This window comes from Ricinus communis, chromosome 8, assembly GCF_019578655.1.
Source record: "Ricinus communis isolate WT05 ecotype wild-type chromosome 8, ASM1957865v1, whole genome shotgun sequence".
In the NCBI taxonomy this organism is placed as follows: Eukaryota; Viridiplantae; Streptophyta; class Magnoliopsida; order Malpighiales; family Euphorbiaceae; genus Ricinus; species Ricinus communis.
The window spans coordinates 7888221-7904400 of NC_063263.1; the positions used below are offsets into that span (position 1 = coordinate 7888221).

The window sequence follows — 16180 nt, forward strand, 5'->3', positions numbered from 1 at the left end:
TATAAGATCATAACATTTTAATAATATTAGTGGAGATAGTATAAGTCCTCAGAATATAAAATATATATATAAATCTTTAAGTAAAAAAATGTATGATTTTAAGATACTTTTTATTATTTTTTGTTTATTTATTCATTACATATTTGAATGAATCATAAGCTGCATAGTAGATTTTCACAGTAAAAACAATAATGTGTATCAATATTTATAGACAACAAACAGAAGATCCAAACTCATGAATTCCTACTAAATCGAAATCAAAACAATTTAAAACTCTGTTTGAACTATTAAAATAAATCATCACTGTGGCCAAAGTTAGTTAATAATTGACAATCTCTATTAAGAAATCTAAACTTTTTTGTACAACAATATCTCTTGAATGATTTTTTTTATTTATTTATAGAATTTATTTTTGAACATATCACAATCACCTGATTATATATAATAATCCAGCTGTCCATAGTTTGCTCCTCCTTTATTCCCATTCCTCCCTCCAAAAGATTATAGTATAACAGTACTAATTTCCACCTAAAGGTCAAACCTCAACACCTAACTCCGACTCCGATCACCGCCATAAACATGACCCATTACGGCGCAATCCCAACATCATCGTCCCCAGGTGCCACCACCGTGAATCTTGAATACATATCCCGAGCCAAAGAAAGAATAAAGGAAGGTCTAGGTACACGCAGGCCATGGAAAATGATGTTCAATATCCGTTCTTTGAATCTCCTTCCAAACTTCCAAGAATCACTGGTTCGAGTCAGGACAAACGTCTCTTTCTTTCGTATGAACTACATGATAATCATCTTGATGATCTTGTTCTTGAGTCTCTTGTGGCATCCTATTTCCTTAATAGTGTTCATAGTAATGGCGTTCGCTTGGATTTTCTTGTATTTCTTGAGGGATGAACCTTTGGTGATCTTTGGCCGAGTGATTGACGATCGCGTGGTGATGATTGTTCTTGGGGCGTTGACTGTAGTGTTCTTGCTGTTGACCCATGTTACTTTGAATGTCTTAGTGTCGCTGTTGGTTGGTGTTGTTGTTGTTGTTATCCATGCCGTTGTAAGAAAGACTGATGATTTGTTCTTAGATGAGGAAGCTACTGGTTTGATGAGTACTCCTGCTCATGTTCATGTTGGTGGTGTTGCTGCTGCTGCTGCTGTTTCCTCTTCTACTTCTTGATTGTGAGGTTTTCCTGTTTTTGATTTCTGGTGGGTATGTTTATTGTTGTTAGTGTTGAGATTAATCCCAATTTGTTTTTTCCCCCTTGTCAATTTGGTATAACTAGTTTTGGTCTGTACGAGATATCAGTGAAATTTAATTTGTTTGATATATTATGATAATTTTAATTTGATATTATTACTATAAATAGAATAGAAAGATAACACATATTTATAAGTATTTAATATTTTGGTGTTAGATTAATACATATTTAATAATTTAAAATTAATAAATGTGTATAAGTCTTCTATTAATTTGATGTATACGTGATATATACATTGGGACTGAATAATAATTTTTTAATAGAGATAGAAAACAGTATTTTATGTATATAATGCCACTATTTGTTTGATTTCAGTTTTTTTAAACAGTACTTTGCTTGCATACTTTGAAAGGGTGAGTGAAAAGAACAGGAATGCAGCACCAATATCTACTAGTCTGTTCTCCAAATGCATAATTACTTTGCTTTTTTATGGTATAATTGATTTTTATGGCTTCCAATTTTCTTGCTTTTAATTTCTTTTCAATGATTTCAAGATTATTGGCAATACCATACACATCTAAGAAAACTAATTTGCATGTACCAATTTGTAAACAAAATAATAAATAAATATGGCACCACTTTGACGTTTGAGGTTTTGGACCACATGCCATGTATGGGACATAATTTTCATTAGCTGCAGACATGAAAAGGCAAAGGAAAAAGAGGAACTGTGATTGATACAGGTACAGTTTGTAGATATGGATATTGCACACTCGGCAACTTAATTAGCATAAAAGCAAAGTTTGAAGAGTATCAATTACCAATTCCATAATATTACGCTGGAAATGGTTAAATCAATCTCAGGAAAAACTTTACAATGCTAACATGTTTTCAAGTGTTTGCTTTACAATGTAAATGTTAAGGAGTGGGGATTACAAAAACCAACATTACAAACCAAAAGGATTCTTGACGCCAGAAATTTGAGCAAAAAGGCTCATATAGGAGGGGTTCTTTTGGCCAAACTATAAATATTTGATTACTGGGAATACAGTGCCTAACCTTATTGGATGTAACTACTAGTAGATAATTTGATAAATAATTAATAAATATTTATTAATTTTAAATAATAAAATATGTATCATTTATTCAATACTAAAACACTCCTTTTATGAAGCATACGCTAAATTTAAATAAGAATTTTCAATTTGGATTGTAGTTGCGCATGTTATTTACTTGTATTTGCATTAATTGGTTATATGACCTAAGATCATTATTACAGTAAACTACTAATGGGTTCATATTATGTTTATATTTAGAATATTTTAGCGTTTTAATTGTATGTTTAATATACATAATATATGGAAATATGTGTTTATTACTTCACTTTAGTTATAGTCCAGTTTCAGGTATTATTAATCAAAAAGGGAAAATATGAGCTAAACACTCCCAAATGGACTTAAATAGAGACGTTGCTACCAAGACACAAAATTAAAAATGCGTGAACTATTAACTCCATTAGCCTAGCCGAATATATCAAGACTCAAAATGGAACTAATTACATATTTGATGTAATTATGGACCATTATTAGTTATTTACTTAAGTTATGATAGTTAAGAGTTGTAGAAGATGACTCTTAAAAGTTTTATACTTGGAGGAGTCTGCAATTTGTAGTGGAGATCAAATACACAACAGGATACATATTCAATTTGTATTTGTCCATTATTCCTCTTTCTACAATTCTCTATAGTCATCTTTCATAAACACTTTAGTTTAATTATTCATTGTTCTTTTAAGATCCAAGAAGTTTCTGAAGAAGTGAAGAGTGAGAACTAATCATCTTCCTACTTGAAGGATTCTGGATTTTAATGGAGCTTTTACTTTTTGTCTTGTTCATATGTATTTCTATTTAATTACAATGACCATTGGATTAAATATGTCAGACTAGTTTAGCCTTTTTACTTATGTATGAACCTTATTATTTATTTATTTGATAAATTATTTTTACCTTCATATCTTTATTAGCTTCAATTATTATTGTTAGTTGACCATTAATCAGTTTAATTGTAATATTTGTTATGAAAATATTTAGATTAAATGTATTAAATAACACCATCTATACTTCAATCTATGTTGATAGAAAAAACTTTAGTTGCATCATTAGTTTGGGTGGCTAGAAGAAAAGACACATTATAATCTCATTCTTTAGATCTAGGCTTAAAGTAAAATAAAGATATTATTAAATAAATGGTTAGGCTAAATATTAATTTTATCATATAGTTGTCATACATCGTATTATTCCATATTTATTTTATAATTTGTTTTATAAATATACTATTTTCTCAAAATATTAACTTAAAGTGTTTAGGTTTATTTTTAGTATTTTTGTGTGATAGTTAGTCTTTATAAAAATAGCTTTGCAGTTCCTTGTGAGATCAACCTCGTGATGAATTTACCCTTACTATATAAACGGTTCGTTATACTTGCGAGTACAATATTGATAGATATCAATTACTATGAATTTTGCTGTTATCTTTTTGTTTTAGCTCTTTTTGAATTTCTTGTCTGGAGATTTGAATAAAACTTATATATTTCAGTTAATTTTTTAGTTCTTTTTCTAAGGGTTTGAATAAAACTTGTTTAATGGACGGGATGGATATTTTACTATCTCTAATAGACAATTTGGAGTTAAGCCAAACTGAGTTGTTTCGTTAAGCTTCAAAGCTTGCCTTTCAGGATTTAAGGTCTATGGGATTTTGGATTAAATTCTATGGTCATCTTGAGTTTTAAGGTGCTTCTAAGAGTTAGAATTTATTTTTTGAGAATAGTTTTTTGATGACAAATGAATTCTTTTTCTTTTGAGTTATGGTTAATTATAGGTTCTAATCTTACCATTTATTAGGAAAATAGTGAAATTTCAACTGATTATGTGGTTAGTTTTAGTTATTTTGGTATCGATTAGTTGTAAATTTAAATTCATTAATTATGCTCTAATACTCTCTTATTCATTTAATAGTATTAGTTTATATAATATTAAAATTAATAAATAAATATTTTAGAAATAATTTTTATATTATTGTATTAATAAAATTTTAAAAAAATTAAAAATAATTAGTTTATTATTATTTTTTAAAAATATTATAAATTAACATTAAATATTAGATAATTTAATCCATAAATTTACGATTTAAAGCGAGAACTTAGATGGCATGAACAATTCTTAAATCATCAAAAATAAAATTTTAAAGATAAGACATTAATTAGAGAATTAATAAAGCGGCTCTTATTTAATTCATGGTCCAATGAATTAGAATTACAATATCTATGTTTGGGATAAGTTTATAACCCTAAACAGGCTTGGGATATTTATATCTAGAAAAGCACAATCTTGTGCACCCTGGATCAGAATTAATTTTATCACCACCGTCGCAACCAGTAGTGGTTTCTGCAACTCCGATCAGAGAAAGAAAAAGCTAAATGACGCATCTTCATCAGCCATACGATCCGTATTACACCCTACAGCAACAACCACCGGCACCGGCAGGAATTAATACGCTGTTCGTGTCCGGTCTTCCAGATGACGTAAAGCCTCGTGAAATTCATAACCTGTTTCGCCGGCGCCCTGGCTTCGACTCTTGCCAGCTTAAGTACACCGGTCGCGGTAACCAGGTCCTTGTATAAGTATTTAAACAATCCTCTTTGCGTTTGTTTTTCGGGAAAGTTCAAACATCTATACAAACTTGTGATTTTATTTAATTTTGTAGGTTGTTGCATTTGCTACCTTTTCCAATCATCAATCAGCAATTGCAGCAATGCACTCTTTAAATGTGAGAATTATAATTATTTCCTATTTATTTTAGTAATAGACACTTGTGACCTTGCAACGTGACTTTTTTTTTCGTTAATTATAGAGGACTTAGTTATTAAGCTCTGGTAAACTAACAAAGAACCAGGGTTCTACTTCTTATTGTGTTTCTAGTCAAATGGATGCTCCTGTGAAGTCTTGAACTGAAACAACTTTTTTAAATCTGTCTGCCAATGCTAATACTTGAAGCTTTTGGAATTTTTTGTTAATCTTCTTCGCATCATGTTCTTTTTCTGTCTCTTACTTTTAGGGAGTAAAATTTGATCCTCAATCTGGATCCACTCTGCATATAGAACTTGCCAGATCAAACTCGAGGAGGGTGCGCAAACCAGGTATTTGGTTGCACATTTCACCAACATGATTCTTTTTTTTATTTGAATATACAGACATGTGATAATTTTCTGATATTCTTTCTCATGCAGGAAGTGGAGCCTATGTTGTCATTGATAAAAGAACTCAACAGGCATCTAATGCTCAAGAAACATCAAGTGATTATGGTAAGTAGTTGTTTCATTCTTATTTATAAACTGATATTTAAATAAGCCTGGTTTAGTTTATATGCCCTTAGCTCTTCTTTTCCGCTGACTTCCATGACATGATATTATGTCTTATTTGTCATGTTGAACTGTTTTGCCATGTTCAGGAGGAAGTGACTCCGATGAAACAGCTGCACCTGCACCTGCACCGGCACCTGCACCTACAACTGCAACGGACAATACTGATTCTGCCAACCAGGGTGATTTAATGAATGTAAAAAGGTTAGAGGCACTCATGGAATTTTCTTAATTTATTTATTACGACCTTCAAATTTGAGCTGTATGATATCTAGAGTACAGATGAATAATGGTTGATTAAGGTATTGCAACTTTTTCATTTTTTCTGAGCTTTTCTTCTTTTTGCTGAAATGCAGTGAGCCAGCAGGTGATCCTGACAATGCTTCGGTACTTGCAAATGTAAGTGAACTGCAGTTAACATAGTTCCTCTCTTAGGTGCTCATTCCATGCACACATGATCTCAATTTTGCATTAAAAGCAGAATAACAACACTGCTTTCTTTGCCTCCTGGTCCTTTTCTCTTCTGTTTAACTTGTTCACTGCTGAGTTGGGGGCAACCCACTTTCTGAAAAGTTGAGATTGTTAATAAGCAAACTTACATCATTAAGCAATCCTTCATGCATGCCAAAATATAATCTTGAATAGTGGTTTTGTACAGGATGTTCCTCGACTCCATATTGCAGTAGCTTTTTCTTCTGACTGTTTATTTTAAAACTTGCTGGGGAAGATGAGGATCCGATTTTCTGATGAATGAAAGTTGTAGGCCATAAAATTAGAGTCATACTGTGCTGACAGTTAGCTTATATTGAATCTTTGATCTATGTATGCTTCTTTCATGATTTCCAACTGCCTCTTGTTTCTTCGGTGCTCATTATATGGTTTCATGAAGTCATCCTTGATCCTTAATCTTATAACATGGTTTCAAACAGGAGTCAGAAAAGACTGCAGAAGGAGGCGTTCATCCTTGTTCCACTTTGTTTATTGCAAATCTAGGTCCAAATTGCACTGAAGACGAGCTAAGGCACACTCTGTCACAGTAAGTTCCAGTCTACGTCCTTGTTCTTTTCCTGAAATTATTATCGCATCAAAATGCACCGTTTAATCTTGTCACTCCTCTATTTGCCTCCGCATTTCTATGCTATTGATTATGTAATACATTATTAATCGGGAATTTGATGACCTAAACTCTTTTGGTTCTAGATATCCTGGATTCAATGTGCTCAAAATGCGTGCTAAAGGTGGGATGCCAGTTGCCTTTGCTGATTTTGAGGTATTAATATTGCCAATTGAAGGCTTTGCATTTACTGCTACCATAAGTAGGCTTTGATATTAGTATCAACTGTAAGAAAATGGGCAAACATTTCTTTGCATCTGCTTAGTTTCAGCTATCTTTATGTCCTTGCATTTCCATTTGGTCTAGGACTTGCTTTTCACTAAGTATACCTTAGATGCTACTTCAGGTCATATTATACTTTGGCAGTCATTCATAAGAAACTGAACATAAATGTCTCATCCATTCAGCAAACCCTGTGATGAATATCATGTGTCTGCATTCACATGCTGATTTTGACTTGGAAATTTCATTTACATTTGTCCGCTGAGTACTTTAAGATTGATCCCTGATTGATCAATTAACCTAGATGAGATTCTTCCTTCATTACATTAAGAGATGGATAGCGTTGAAGACTTTATTGATACTGCATATATTCTAAATTAACCATGTTATGTAAGTTTAAATTAGTGGCTGAACATTTGTTCACCAAGACTGATGATTCTTGTATGAGTGAATTTTTCATATCTTACCCTCACTGACAGGAAATTGAACAAGCTATTAAAGCCATGGAGGATCTTCAAGGAACCTTATTACCCTCATCAGATCGAGGCGGCATGCACATAGAGTATTTAGTCTTAACCCTCTTTATGCCCTTTCATTGTGGTTATATCTCAGCATGACACTTGAGTGTTTTTCTTTTTGTTGGTTTCCAGATATGCCAGGTCCAAAATGAGGAAGCCATAGCAGAAAGGGAATGAGGTGGCAATTGTATATCCTGCCTACAGACTCTGGTTTAATGTTTTCATCATGCAACAGCATTTTTCAGACCTGGGCAGGGCTACTACTATACTGATTTTTCACATCATTGTTGTGCTTTAATTTATGTACTCGTGAGTCGTGACAATAAGAAAAACTGGTCGATTTGTACATTAGCACGAGGTTGGCAATAGCCTCTACTTTTTATCTATATCAATTATTGCCAAGAATCCTGAAATGGCTAAGCTTAATGCGCAAATTCAGCTTAAACCAAAATCTAACTGGTTCCAAATACCAGATACCTTTCTGCATAACTGGGTCTTTTTGCTGTTCGAGCAGAAACTGGGAATCTAGTTTTATTGTTGTCAGTAATTGTTCCTCTTTCCAAGTTGCTCAAAATAATAAAGCATCCCGAGATATTGGCCTTTTCCATGCATTAGAGTTGAAGGTATAGCAAGTGATCTATGCATTTTGTGTAAGGTCCTTAGGATGTGGTTGTGGAATCACCAACTAAAAAGCAACATAAATTATCCATCATCTATGGCATCGCAGCTCTGATTTTAGCACATGACTGCCCATGACAGGTCAAAGTCAAGTGAAAATTCAATTTCAGAACTTGCTTTTCTGGATAACAATAAGATCAAATGATAGGATTGTCTGTATGTACAAAAAGTTAAAAGACAGCAAGAGCCAATACACAGTTAAGCTGTGTTCTGAAATCTCTCAGAGGGCTGCCATTATCAGAGATGTAAATATGACCTGAATATTTGAAATTCAAAAAATTTACAGCCAAGATAAAGAAGATGGGTATCACTGAACCCCTCATTTATTGCTTTCAGGTTTCATGTTTGCTTATTTTGTTTGCTTCCTTAGGTAAGACAAGTCTCAGATTAGTTGTCTGTTTCTTGATCCTATGTCAAAGATTCACATGTAGTATAATTTGGTCTTCAGAATTTCAACCAAATTCACATGCACGCACAAACATGAGAAGATACAATTCCATACACCTGAAAGGCTGAAGCTTCTTCATTGATTTAAAGGGAAATTGTATTTTCACTAATACCATCATTAGCATTTAATAAGCTTCTATCATTTACCAAAAGAATTACACAGCATTACTAACCCTACTTTCCCTTCTACTATACAAATCAAAATCTAGATGGCACTGAACCAAACTATTTAGGGCAAAAAAGAAATTACAAATACTGAATGCAAAAAAGGCCAGGGATATATTTAGCGTACCATACAAGTTTATGGTTGATTAACACTTTACAAATCATCTTCACATGAAATCCTTCTAGCCTTCTCCCTTTCCCAGAAAGCTGGCCGTAGCGTATCTAAAGAGAGTTTACTGAACCCTTCTAATGCCTCATTTGCCAGCGGACCACTGTAATGTTGTTGGTGGTGCTGGTGCTGGTGCTGCTGCTCGGCCCAAATTCGGCCGCTCCGGTTTCCCACCTCATACCCAGGTGTTGAAGCATAATTCGAATCCATGAGCATGTCACCTTCAAGTATGCGCAGAACCTTCCCCCATAACAGAAAAGACAGATTAAGCTTCAGTTGTAGATTTCAATATGTTACAATGTTATACACTTTAAAGTAAAGGAGGCAAAGCACATAAATTGGTTAGCATACGGAATTCTAGGAAATGTGTTCCTACAAAGTCTCTCTCAACTGAAAATATGACATCATCAAACAGGACCCAATCCCACCCAATTAGCTGCTTTTTCCATGGCATTCAGACATTAATCGCACCCAATTAGTTGCTTCCTTCCAAGGTTTCTAACTGTATAAATTTTCATGGCATTAAGACATTACATTTCCACAATCATCTATCCATGTCTTCAATTTCTAACTCCAAAGTTTACATAAAGACATTGAATTTTTTCTATCAGACTGATATGCCTAAGAAAACTTCCTGATTTTGGGATTAGAGTGACTGTCGTCTGAAACTACTACAATATTGTAGGTACAAACCTATCTGGCTCCTGACTTGGATCTACAAATGTACTGGAAAAGGAAAAGAAACTGATCTCTCATATTATATTTGTATAAATTTCATATCTTGCAAGACAAGCTTGAATATTCTATTGTAAGTTTCTCTTTACCTGTGACATGCGAGGCCTAGAGTGCGGATCCCGGCGTATGCATAATGATGCTGCATGGAGCATGCAGTAAACCTCCTGTTCTGAGTAGTTGTTCCCTAGTTGTGGGTCAATCAGTTCATCTATGGCATATTCTTCCAACAGAGGACGTGCCTGTTCCAAGTGAAGAAGCATAATGAAATTTAGGGAGATCGAATCAAAGAAACTACACCTGAAAGTTGCAGTGTTATAATAAATTAGTTTCCCAGTCATCATGTATATCATAAAGTCGCATCTTTGTTGATTACAGAAAACCTATGTAACATACAGCCAGCAAATTCCAGGGTATATTACATGGAATACAAAAATGAAAGATAAATGCTCTGAATCTGAGACCATACCCATTCAGTGAGGCATTGCTGGCCCTTGGGCCGGTTAAGATCCACTGCTTTTCTTCCTGTCACAAGCTCAACCAATACAACCCCAAAGGAATAAACATCAGCCTTTTCTGTTATTTGACCACTTTGAGCATATTCTGGAGCCAAATACCTGCAGCAGAATGAATTTCTTACTGAATTTCGCAATTGCATAGGAAGGTAACACTAAAAAGCATTCATCTCTAACTTGAGAAATACCCAAATGTTCCAATCACTCTTGTCTCAACACCAGTATCGCCATCAGGCTGCCATCTTGCCAGGCCAAAATCCCCAACCTAGCAAAATATAAGCAAAGCAGATGCAACAAGGAAGCTTAAGTCATTTTATATTTAGATAAGGCTGTTCCAATTCTGAATACAATAAGAAATTTCCATACCAGTGGTTCAAAATCATGGGTAATGAGGATGTTGTTAGGCCGCATGTCACGGTGGACAATGCAACCTACTCTGCATTCTTCATGAAGATAGCGCAACCCTCGAGCAGCCCCCACAGCAATCCTCTGACGTGCAGACCACTCTAATGGCTCCCGATGACGCCCTGAAACAAATTCAACTTTCTTGGTAAAACTACAGCCAGGTTAGGCAGCCAGGAAACTTCAAATTGCAATTAAACAAGTTACTACATAGCTTTTATGGCAGTACTAATGATGTTCAACAGAAAACCAGCAAACCTGTCAATTACTTCAAGCATGACCTAATCAAAGTTTTCAAATTATATCTGCCAAACTACATGTCGTAGTTTTGGCCAACATCAAACTGACTAAATGAAACAGCTATATAGGAGATTGCCAAAACCAGTTCTCAAAGTGTTGTGGCACAATATGGTATTATTGAATGATAAACCTTCAAAGAGTGGCTGAATATTATAAGAGCCTATAACATGTGCAAGTCTACAATGAAATTACACTACTCAGACAACTGTTTGCAATTGTATGTAAGCATTAAATTCTCCATGAGGGGTAAAGAGAAATTACCATATAGATGCGAATCTAGTGATCCATTGCATATATATTCGTATACCAACAGCCTTCTTTTGTCCTCAATACAGAACCCAATCAACATAACAACATTCCTATGTTGAGCACAGCTTAAGACTTCTACTTCTGAGCAAAATTCAAGATCCCCCTGCGAGCTAGCCAATTTGTGTTGCTTGACAGCAACTGCCTGTCCATCTGGTAACACACCTCTGTGAACAGATCCAAAACCACCCTCTGCCAAGAAGTTAGCTTGTGAAAATCCACCAGTTGCAAGCTCCAACTCAGCATAGCTGAACCACCTTGGAGGTTTGCCAAAAACAGGTGCCTTATGTTGACATATTGAGCACAGCGGAGGGGGGCCAGGAGGTGCATTTCTGGATAATGATATTGCTTCTCTCACATTTCCACTCAAGTCTGAGTCAGTCCTATAGTTCGACATTCCAATTCCAGTTTGTCTATCAAGTTTTGAGAACTTTTCTAGCAAAGCTTTAGTTGTTGATGCTTGAGCCATACTGGTTCTTCTTTGTGGACCTTCTTCCATGTGTCGCGAGGATTGAATATGAGAACTGAGGATTTCTCCTATCCATGGTTCGAACCTCAAACTTGCTGAAGCTGTAGATAAATGTTCGCTGTCTGTGTCAGAACTAGATTCATCAACATCCCCATGTTCCTTAATGACTAATGATTCCTCTTTCTTTAGGTCTGCATTCGTGTCTGAGATAAAAAATGGAGAAGTTCCAGGATCACTTGACACAGATGATGTTCCAACTTCAGTAGCTGTAAATGGTGTGCCTAACTCAGGACTGCTGGTTGGAGTCACAACCGGTCCTCGAATAGAATCTGAGGAATCATTTTTATTTTTGGTTTGTTTATCAGGAGCCTCATCCAGTTCAGAAGGTAAAGGGATAGCACTTTCTGCTTCCTTTGATGTTCCAACCAAATTTAAGCGGAGAACCTTTGGCTGGGTACGTTTCATAACAACTATGTTGCACTGTAGTTCTTCCATGCAACGCTTTTCCTCATGCTTCAGCTGTCTGCACAACAAGCCAACTTGATTTAAATGAAAATGCATCAATCAAAGGCATTGTGCGACTGCTCAAACAGATAGATGTAAAATTTAAATCTTAGAAGGTGTTTGTTTTGGAAGATAAAACATCATAAGAAAAGAAAAAGGAAAGGAAGAACCATGAAAACTCAATGGAAGTATTACTTGTCTAATACAACCCAATTGGCCAGCGCTCTCTTGGCTTCTGCAGCCACTGACCCACAAGGTGATCCAGAAACAATTTTTATCTTCACATTGATCTGATTAAATAAATAAAGAGATCAAAAACACAATCAGTGATTAAGACATTGGACATAAAGTACAATACAAACCGAGGCATTCACCTTATTCGGATCATAAACATCATGAAGCTGAAGGATCATCTGGGAGCAAGAATCAGTAATATCGCACCTCTGCTCTGAGGTAGCTCCTGAATGAGACTTCCGGTGACCACTAGCACAGTCCCCGGCAAATCTTGGGAAACCCCATAATTTTCGACCTAAAGAATCAGGAAAATTGCAACTGTTAGTATCACATTTAATACAAAAGATGGTGTTACTGAACTTTGCCAAGTTCAGAAGTACAATAAATTCGTTTTACAATTTCGATGACTAAATATCCCTATATATCTTCTAACAGAGAATATTAGAAAAACTTTTTATACCAGTACTAGAAGGTATCTTCCTTGGTATCATATGAAAGTATCTATCCATTAAAAATATAATAAACATCCTCTTTCTGAACTGGTAGGAATAAGGTAAAAGTGAGCAATTGTAAGAAAGGTAGAGAATGGAATATGAAATATTCCAGTCAACACTGATGATCACTCAAAATTTCACAAGCAAAGTAGCAAAAAAGATCAAGAGTAAAAAAATAAAGCACCTGGACTATGAGAAGGGACAACAACAAGCAGAGTAATGCAGTCCCCAGCTTGAACAACATGAGTCAAGGCCCACACTAAGGCAGTCTTAGGAATTTCCTTGGATGCCTTGACGGCAACTACAACCTTCACGGCGACATCTGAGCCGCCTTTCTCTTGCTTTCCTCCTCTCTTTTGCTCTCTACTCATAACTACTATTACCACCACTCACAATTGTATATAAATCCTCCTCTTTGTGCCTTCAATAGATCAGATTTTCAAAAAACCCATCGAGAGACCCCAACAAAGAAAAAAAGCCTTAAAGACACAAAAAGAAGTATCACGCATTATTGCTCTGCCCCCACCATGTTGGATTCAATAAAACATGTACCACCGACAACCATACCCTTCCCAGAGTTATAACAGAAGAAGAGATGCCTCCATTGACAAGACCATTTTCACCATTTCATCCATATTCCCATCACAAGAGAACAAACGCAATTCAGAAGTTGTCTTTCTTTCTTGATCCACAGATAGTAACAAGAAATCTTCAGGATCCAGATAGTACCCTTTCAGTTCAAAAGGCAAGAAATTCCGCTTGGCACAAATTTGACAAAGAATGAAACAGAAAAAAGAACTCAGCTTGCTCTTCTTCTACTTAAAAAAAAAAAGTTACACAAGAAAGAATCCACAGAACACTAATTGGCGAAATGGAAAAAGACACAACAGAGCCAAAGACTGACTATCTGCCATTACAAAACTAGCATTGCTTTTTGAGCCCCCTTCAATCAGATGGTCAAAAGAAGTGTAAAAGAACAGCTCCCAAACGGTTAAAAAAATAACAGCGAGATCCCAGATTGAGATTGAGCCAGTGCTGAGAAGAATAGATTCTCTATGTGTACCTTTGTCCAAATACAAGACTATACAAGATCATTCACAAAACTCAAGCTTTCTTACTGGTGGATTTGACTATGGAATCTTTCCCTTTTCTAATTTTATTTTTTTAAAAAGAAAAAGACCTTCAATTTAAGTTCTCTTAAGCATCAAACACCATTACTCTCCCTAAAATTGGAAACAAGTCACGTAGTCCTGCACATCAGAAACAATAAAACATCAGTATTAGCATCAAAATTTTTCCTGTTAGATAAAAATAACATGCCTAAACTCTATATAACTGGTCACCCAGAACATAATACACTGACATTTAAAAAAAAGAAAAAAGAACACCAAAGTGAGACTTAAAATCATGAAAATATAAATTGTAAAACACCACCGTCAAAAAAGAAAATATTAGATCCAAAATGCTACTTCAAGCTAAAAAAAATTACTCAAAAACATTAAAGAGGAAGACCAGAAGCTCTGAAAACGGTGCGTTTTTGCGAGAAGAAAATAACCAGCGAAAACAGGGGGAAAAGAAAGAACGATTTGATTTTGATTTGAAACTGAAGCTTGTTCTTCATCAAACACAAACTCAGCACTCACATAATAGAAACAGAGAGTGAAAAGCTGAGGGAGCGCGAAAATCTTTAGGCTTTCCCTATAAAGAAACAAGTAAACAAATTTTTCGCATACAATTTGTTTGTAGAGATGAGCACAAAAAAGAAAATATCATCTTCTTCTTCTTCTTCCACTGTGCTATAAATATTATATTCGTGTCTCTTTCCTTAGCTCTCTCTCTGTTCTGCTCTGGTTTTAAAGCCAAATAACAATATATAAATATTAGAAAAGTGAAATTTTAAAATTCAGTCTACTGGCAAATTACGCCGACTGTTTTTATTTTAAAAACTGTCGATGTTTTTTTATTTATTTATACATTCATTTTTTTGTTTTAATTTTTATTTCGGTAAAAAGTTTTTGTTGTAAATACGAAATAGTATTACTATATAATCTCACTCATTAAAAATAAATATTTATTTAATCTTTCACAAATAATTTTCCTATGATTTATTTATTAATGGTTTGCAAGATATGCTATCACTTTTTATTGGTTTCAATGTATTAGAATTTTACATTTTTTAATATCTCATATTTTTAATAATATTTTTATATATTATATTTGATTAATTATTTCTAAATTTATAATTTAAAGTCAATTTCATATAACTAGTTGATAATAAATATTTTATTATAATATGTAACAAAAAATATATAAAAAGTAAAATTTATCTTCAAAATTATATTATAATTTAAATAGATGTGTCTATAATTTATATTAAATCCAAAATAAATAGTGCAGTTAAGTAATTTAAAAATAATTATTATCATAAAATAAAATTTTTATTTAAGAGTTATTTTATCGCTAAAATATTAAAATATATTTAAAAAATTATAAAATATAAAAACATAATATTATTATTAAAATTAATAAATAACATTAATATATTAACAATAAATCATTAAAATAATAATTTATACAATAATTATTATTATCAATGAGTAAAAAAATCCAAATTGTTATGAGTTTACTTTTTATAAATAAAAGAATAACAATAAATCTACAACAAAGAAAAAACGGAAAATCTTTTTTGGTCTAAGTAAAACTTTTGATTTCTTAAATTTTTTTTATCATATTTCAAAATTAAAAAGATTTTAAAATAAATAAATAAATAAATTTCCATCAATCAAAAATTCTTAGACATTTAAATTTTTTTCTTTTATATAAATAAAGCTAGTTTTAAAATTATCATATTTTAATAAAATAAATTTAGCATACATTAAATTGGAAGGTTAATCATTTTCAATATATTATATTCAAACTATAAAATGAACAATATGTATATATTTAAATATTATATTTTAGAATTTGTAACTATTTTATATTAATTAATCATTCAAATATAGAGTATAATAAACTAGAAAGTGTCGTGAAAGTCCTAAGATGGTAGCCAAATATCTCTAACTCAGCTGATACCTGTATAAATAGTTTTATTTTATTTTATTCAAACTTTCGTTTATTTAATATATACACGCGCAGTTCTGCGCAGTATACAGTTTCTACGTCTTCTGCAATTTCCTAAACTCTGCAGATCGTTTTCGCCTTTCGCTGTTGATGCATTTTCTGTTTCCCATATTACCCTCTCTATTCCTGTCAAATTTCGGAACTGGTTACTCATTGGATTAATTCTT

At 33.5% G+C, this 16180-nt stretch overlaps 3 protein-coding genes across 4 annotated transcripts; 2 read left to right on the plus strand and 1 right to left on the minus strand.

The window, feature by feature from the left end:
- Nucleotides 1-445: 445 nt before the first annotated feature.
- LOC8266975 (PRA1 family protein F2) lies at nt 446-1357 on the plus strand. Its single transcript, XM_002527372.3, has one exon. The coding sequence runs from the start codon at nt 580-582 to the stop codon at nt 1183-1185; it is 606 nt and encodes a 201-aa protein (XP_002527418.1). The 5' UTR covers nt 446-579; the 3' UTR covers nt 1186-1357.
- Nucleotides 1358-4512: 3155 nt separating this feature from the next.
- On the plus strand, nt 4513-7923 carry LOC8266976 (cell wall integrity protein scw1). Its single transcript, XM_002527373.4, has 10 exons — nt 4513-4874; nt 4970-5032; nt 5321-5402; nt 5493-5567; nt 5714-5828; nt 5981-6023; nt 6554-6660; nt 6825-6894; nt 7440-7522; nt 7611-7923. Exons 1-10 carry the CDS (start codon nt 4683-4685, stop codon nt 7639-7641), a joined length of 861 nt encoding a protein of 286 aa, XP_002527419.3. The 5' UTR covers nt 4513-4682; the 3' UTR covers nt 7642-7923.
- Nucleotides 7924-8655: 732 nt separating this feature from the next.
- On the minus strand, nt 8656-14776 carry LOC8266977 (inactive protein kinase SELMODRAFT_444075). 2 transcript variants are annotated; one of them, XM_015724337.3, is made up of 10 exons: nt 14627-14776; nt 13078-14143; nt 12540-12694; nt 12361-12455; nt 11148-12184; nt 10551-10711; nt 10373-10449; nt 10139-10286; nt 9762-9911; nt 8656-9177 (listed from the first exon to the last, which is right to left on the minus strand). In XM_015724337.3, the coding sequence occupies exons 2-10, from the start codon at nt 13262-13264 to the stop codon at nt 8923-8925; spliced, it is 2265 nt and encodes a 754-aa protein (XP_015579823.2). In that variant the 5' UTR covers nt 13265-14143; nt 14627-14776; the 3' UTR covers nt 8656-8922. The 2 variants fall into 2 exon arrangements, with proteins under 2 accessions (XP_015579823.2, XP_002527420.2); XM_002527374.4 differs by having other exon boundaries at nt 14537-14759.
- Between the last annotated feature and the right edge of the window lie 1404 nt (nt 14777-16180).

Excerpts from the sequence above, each read along its gene's own strand:
- LOC8266975 (XM_002527372.3), top strand. The coding sequence starts at position 580 with ATGACCCATTACGGCGCAATCCCAACATCATCGTCCCCAGGTGCCACC.
- LOC8266976 (XM_002527373.4), top strand. The coding sequence starts at position 4,683 with ATGACGCATCTTCATCAGCCATACGATCCGTATTACACCCTACAGCAA. Across the intron at positions 4,875-4,969 it reads ACACCGGTCGCGGTAACCAG|GTTGTTGCATTTGCTACCTT; the intron begins GTCCTTGTATAA and ends TTAATTTTGTAG. Across the intron at positions 6,895-7,439 it reads TTGCCTTTGCTGATTTTGAG|GAAATTGAACAAGCTATTAA; the intron begins GTATTAATATTG and ends CCTCACTGACAG.
- LOC8266977 (XM_015724337.3), bottom strand. The coding sequence starts at position 13,264 with ATGAGTAGAGAGCAAAAGAGAGGAGGAAAGCAAGAGAAAGGCGGCTCA. Across the intron at positions 12,695-13,077 it reads TGTCCCTTCTCATAGTCCAG|GTCGAAAATTATGGGGTTTC; the intron begins GTGCTTTATTTT and ends CTGATTCTTTAG. Across the intron at positions 10,287-10,372 it reads AGAGTGATTGGAACATTTGG|GTATTTGGCTCCAGAATATG; the intron begins GTATTTCTCAAG and ends ATTCTGCTGCAG.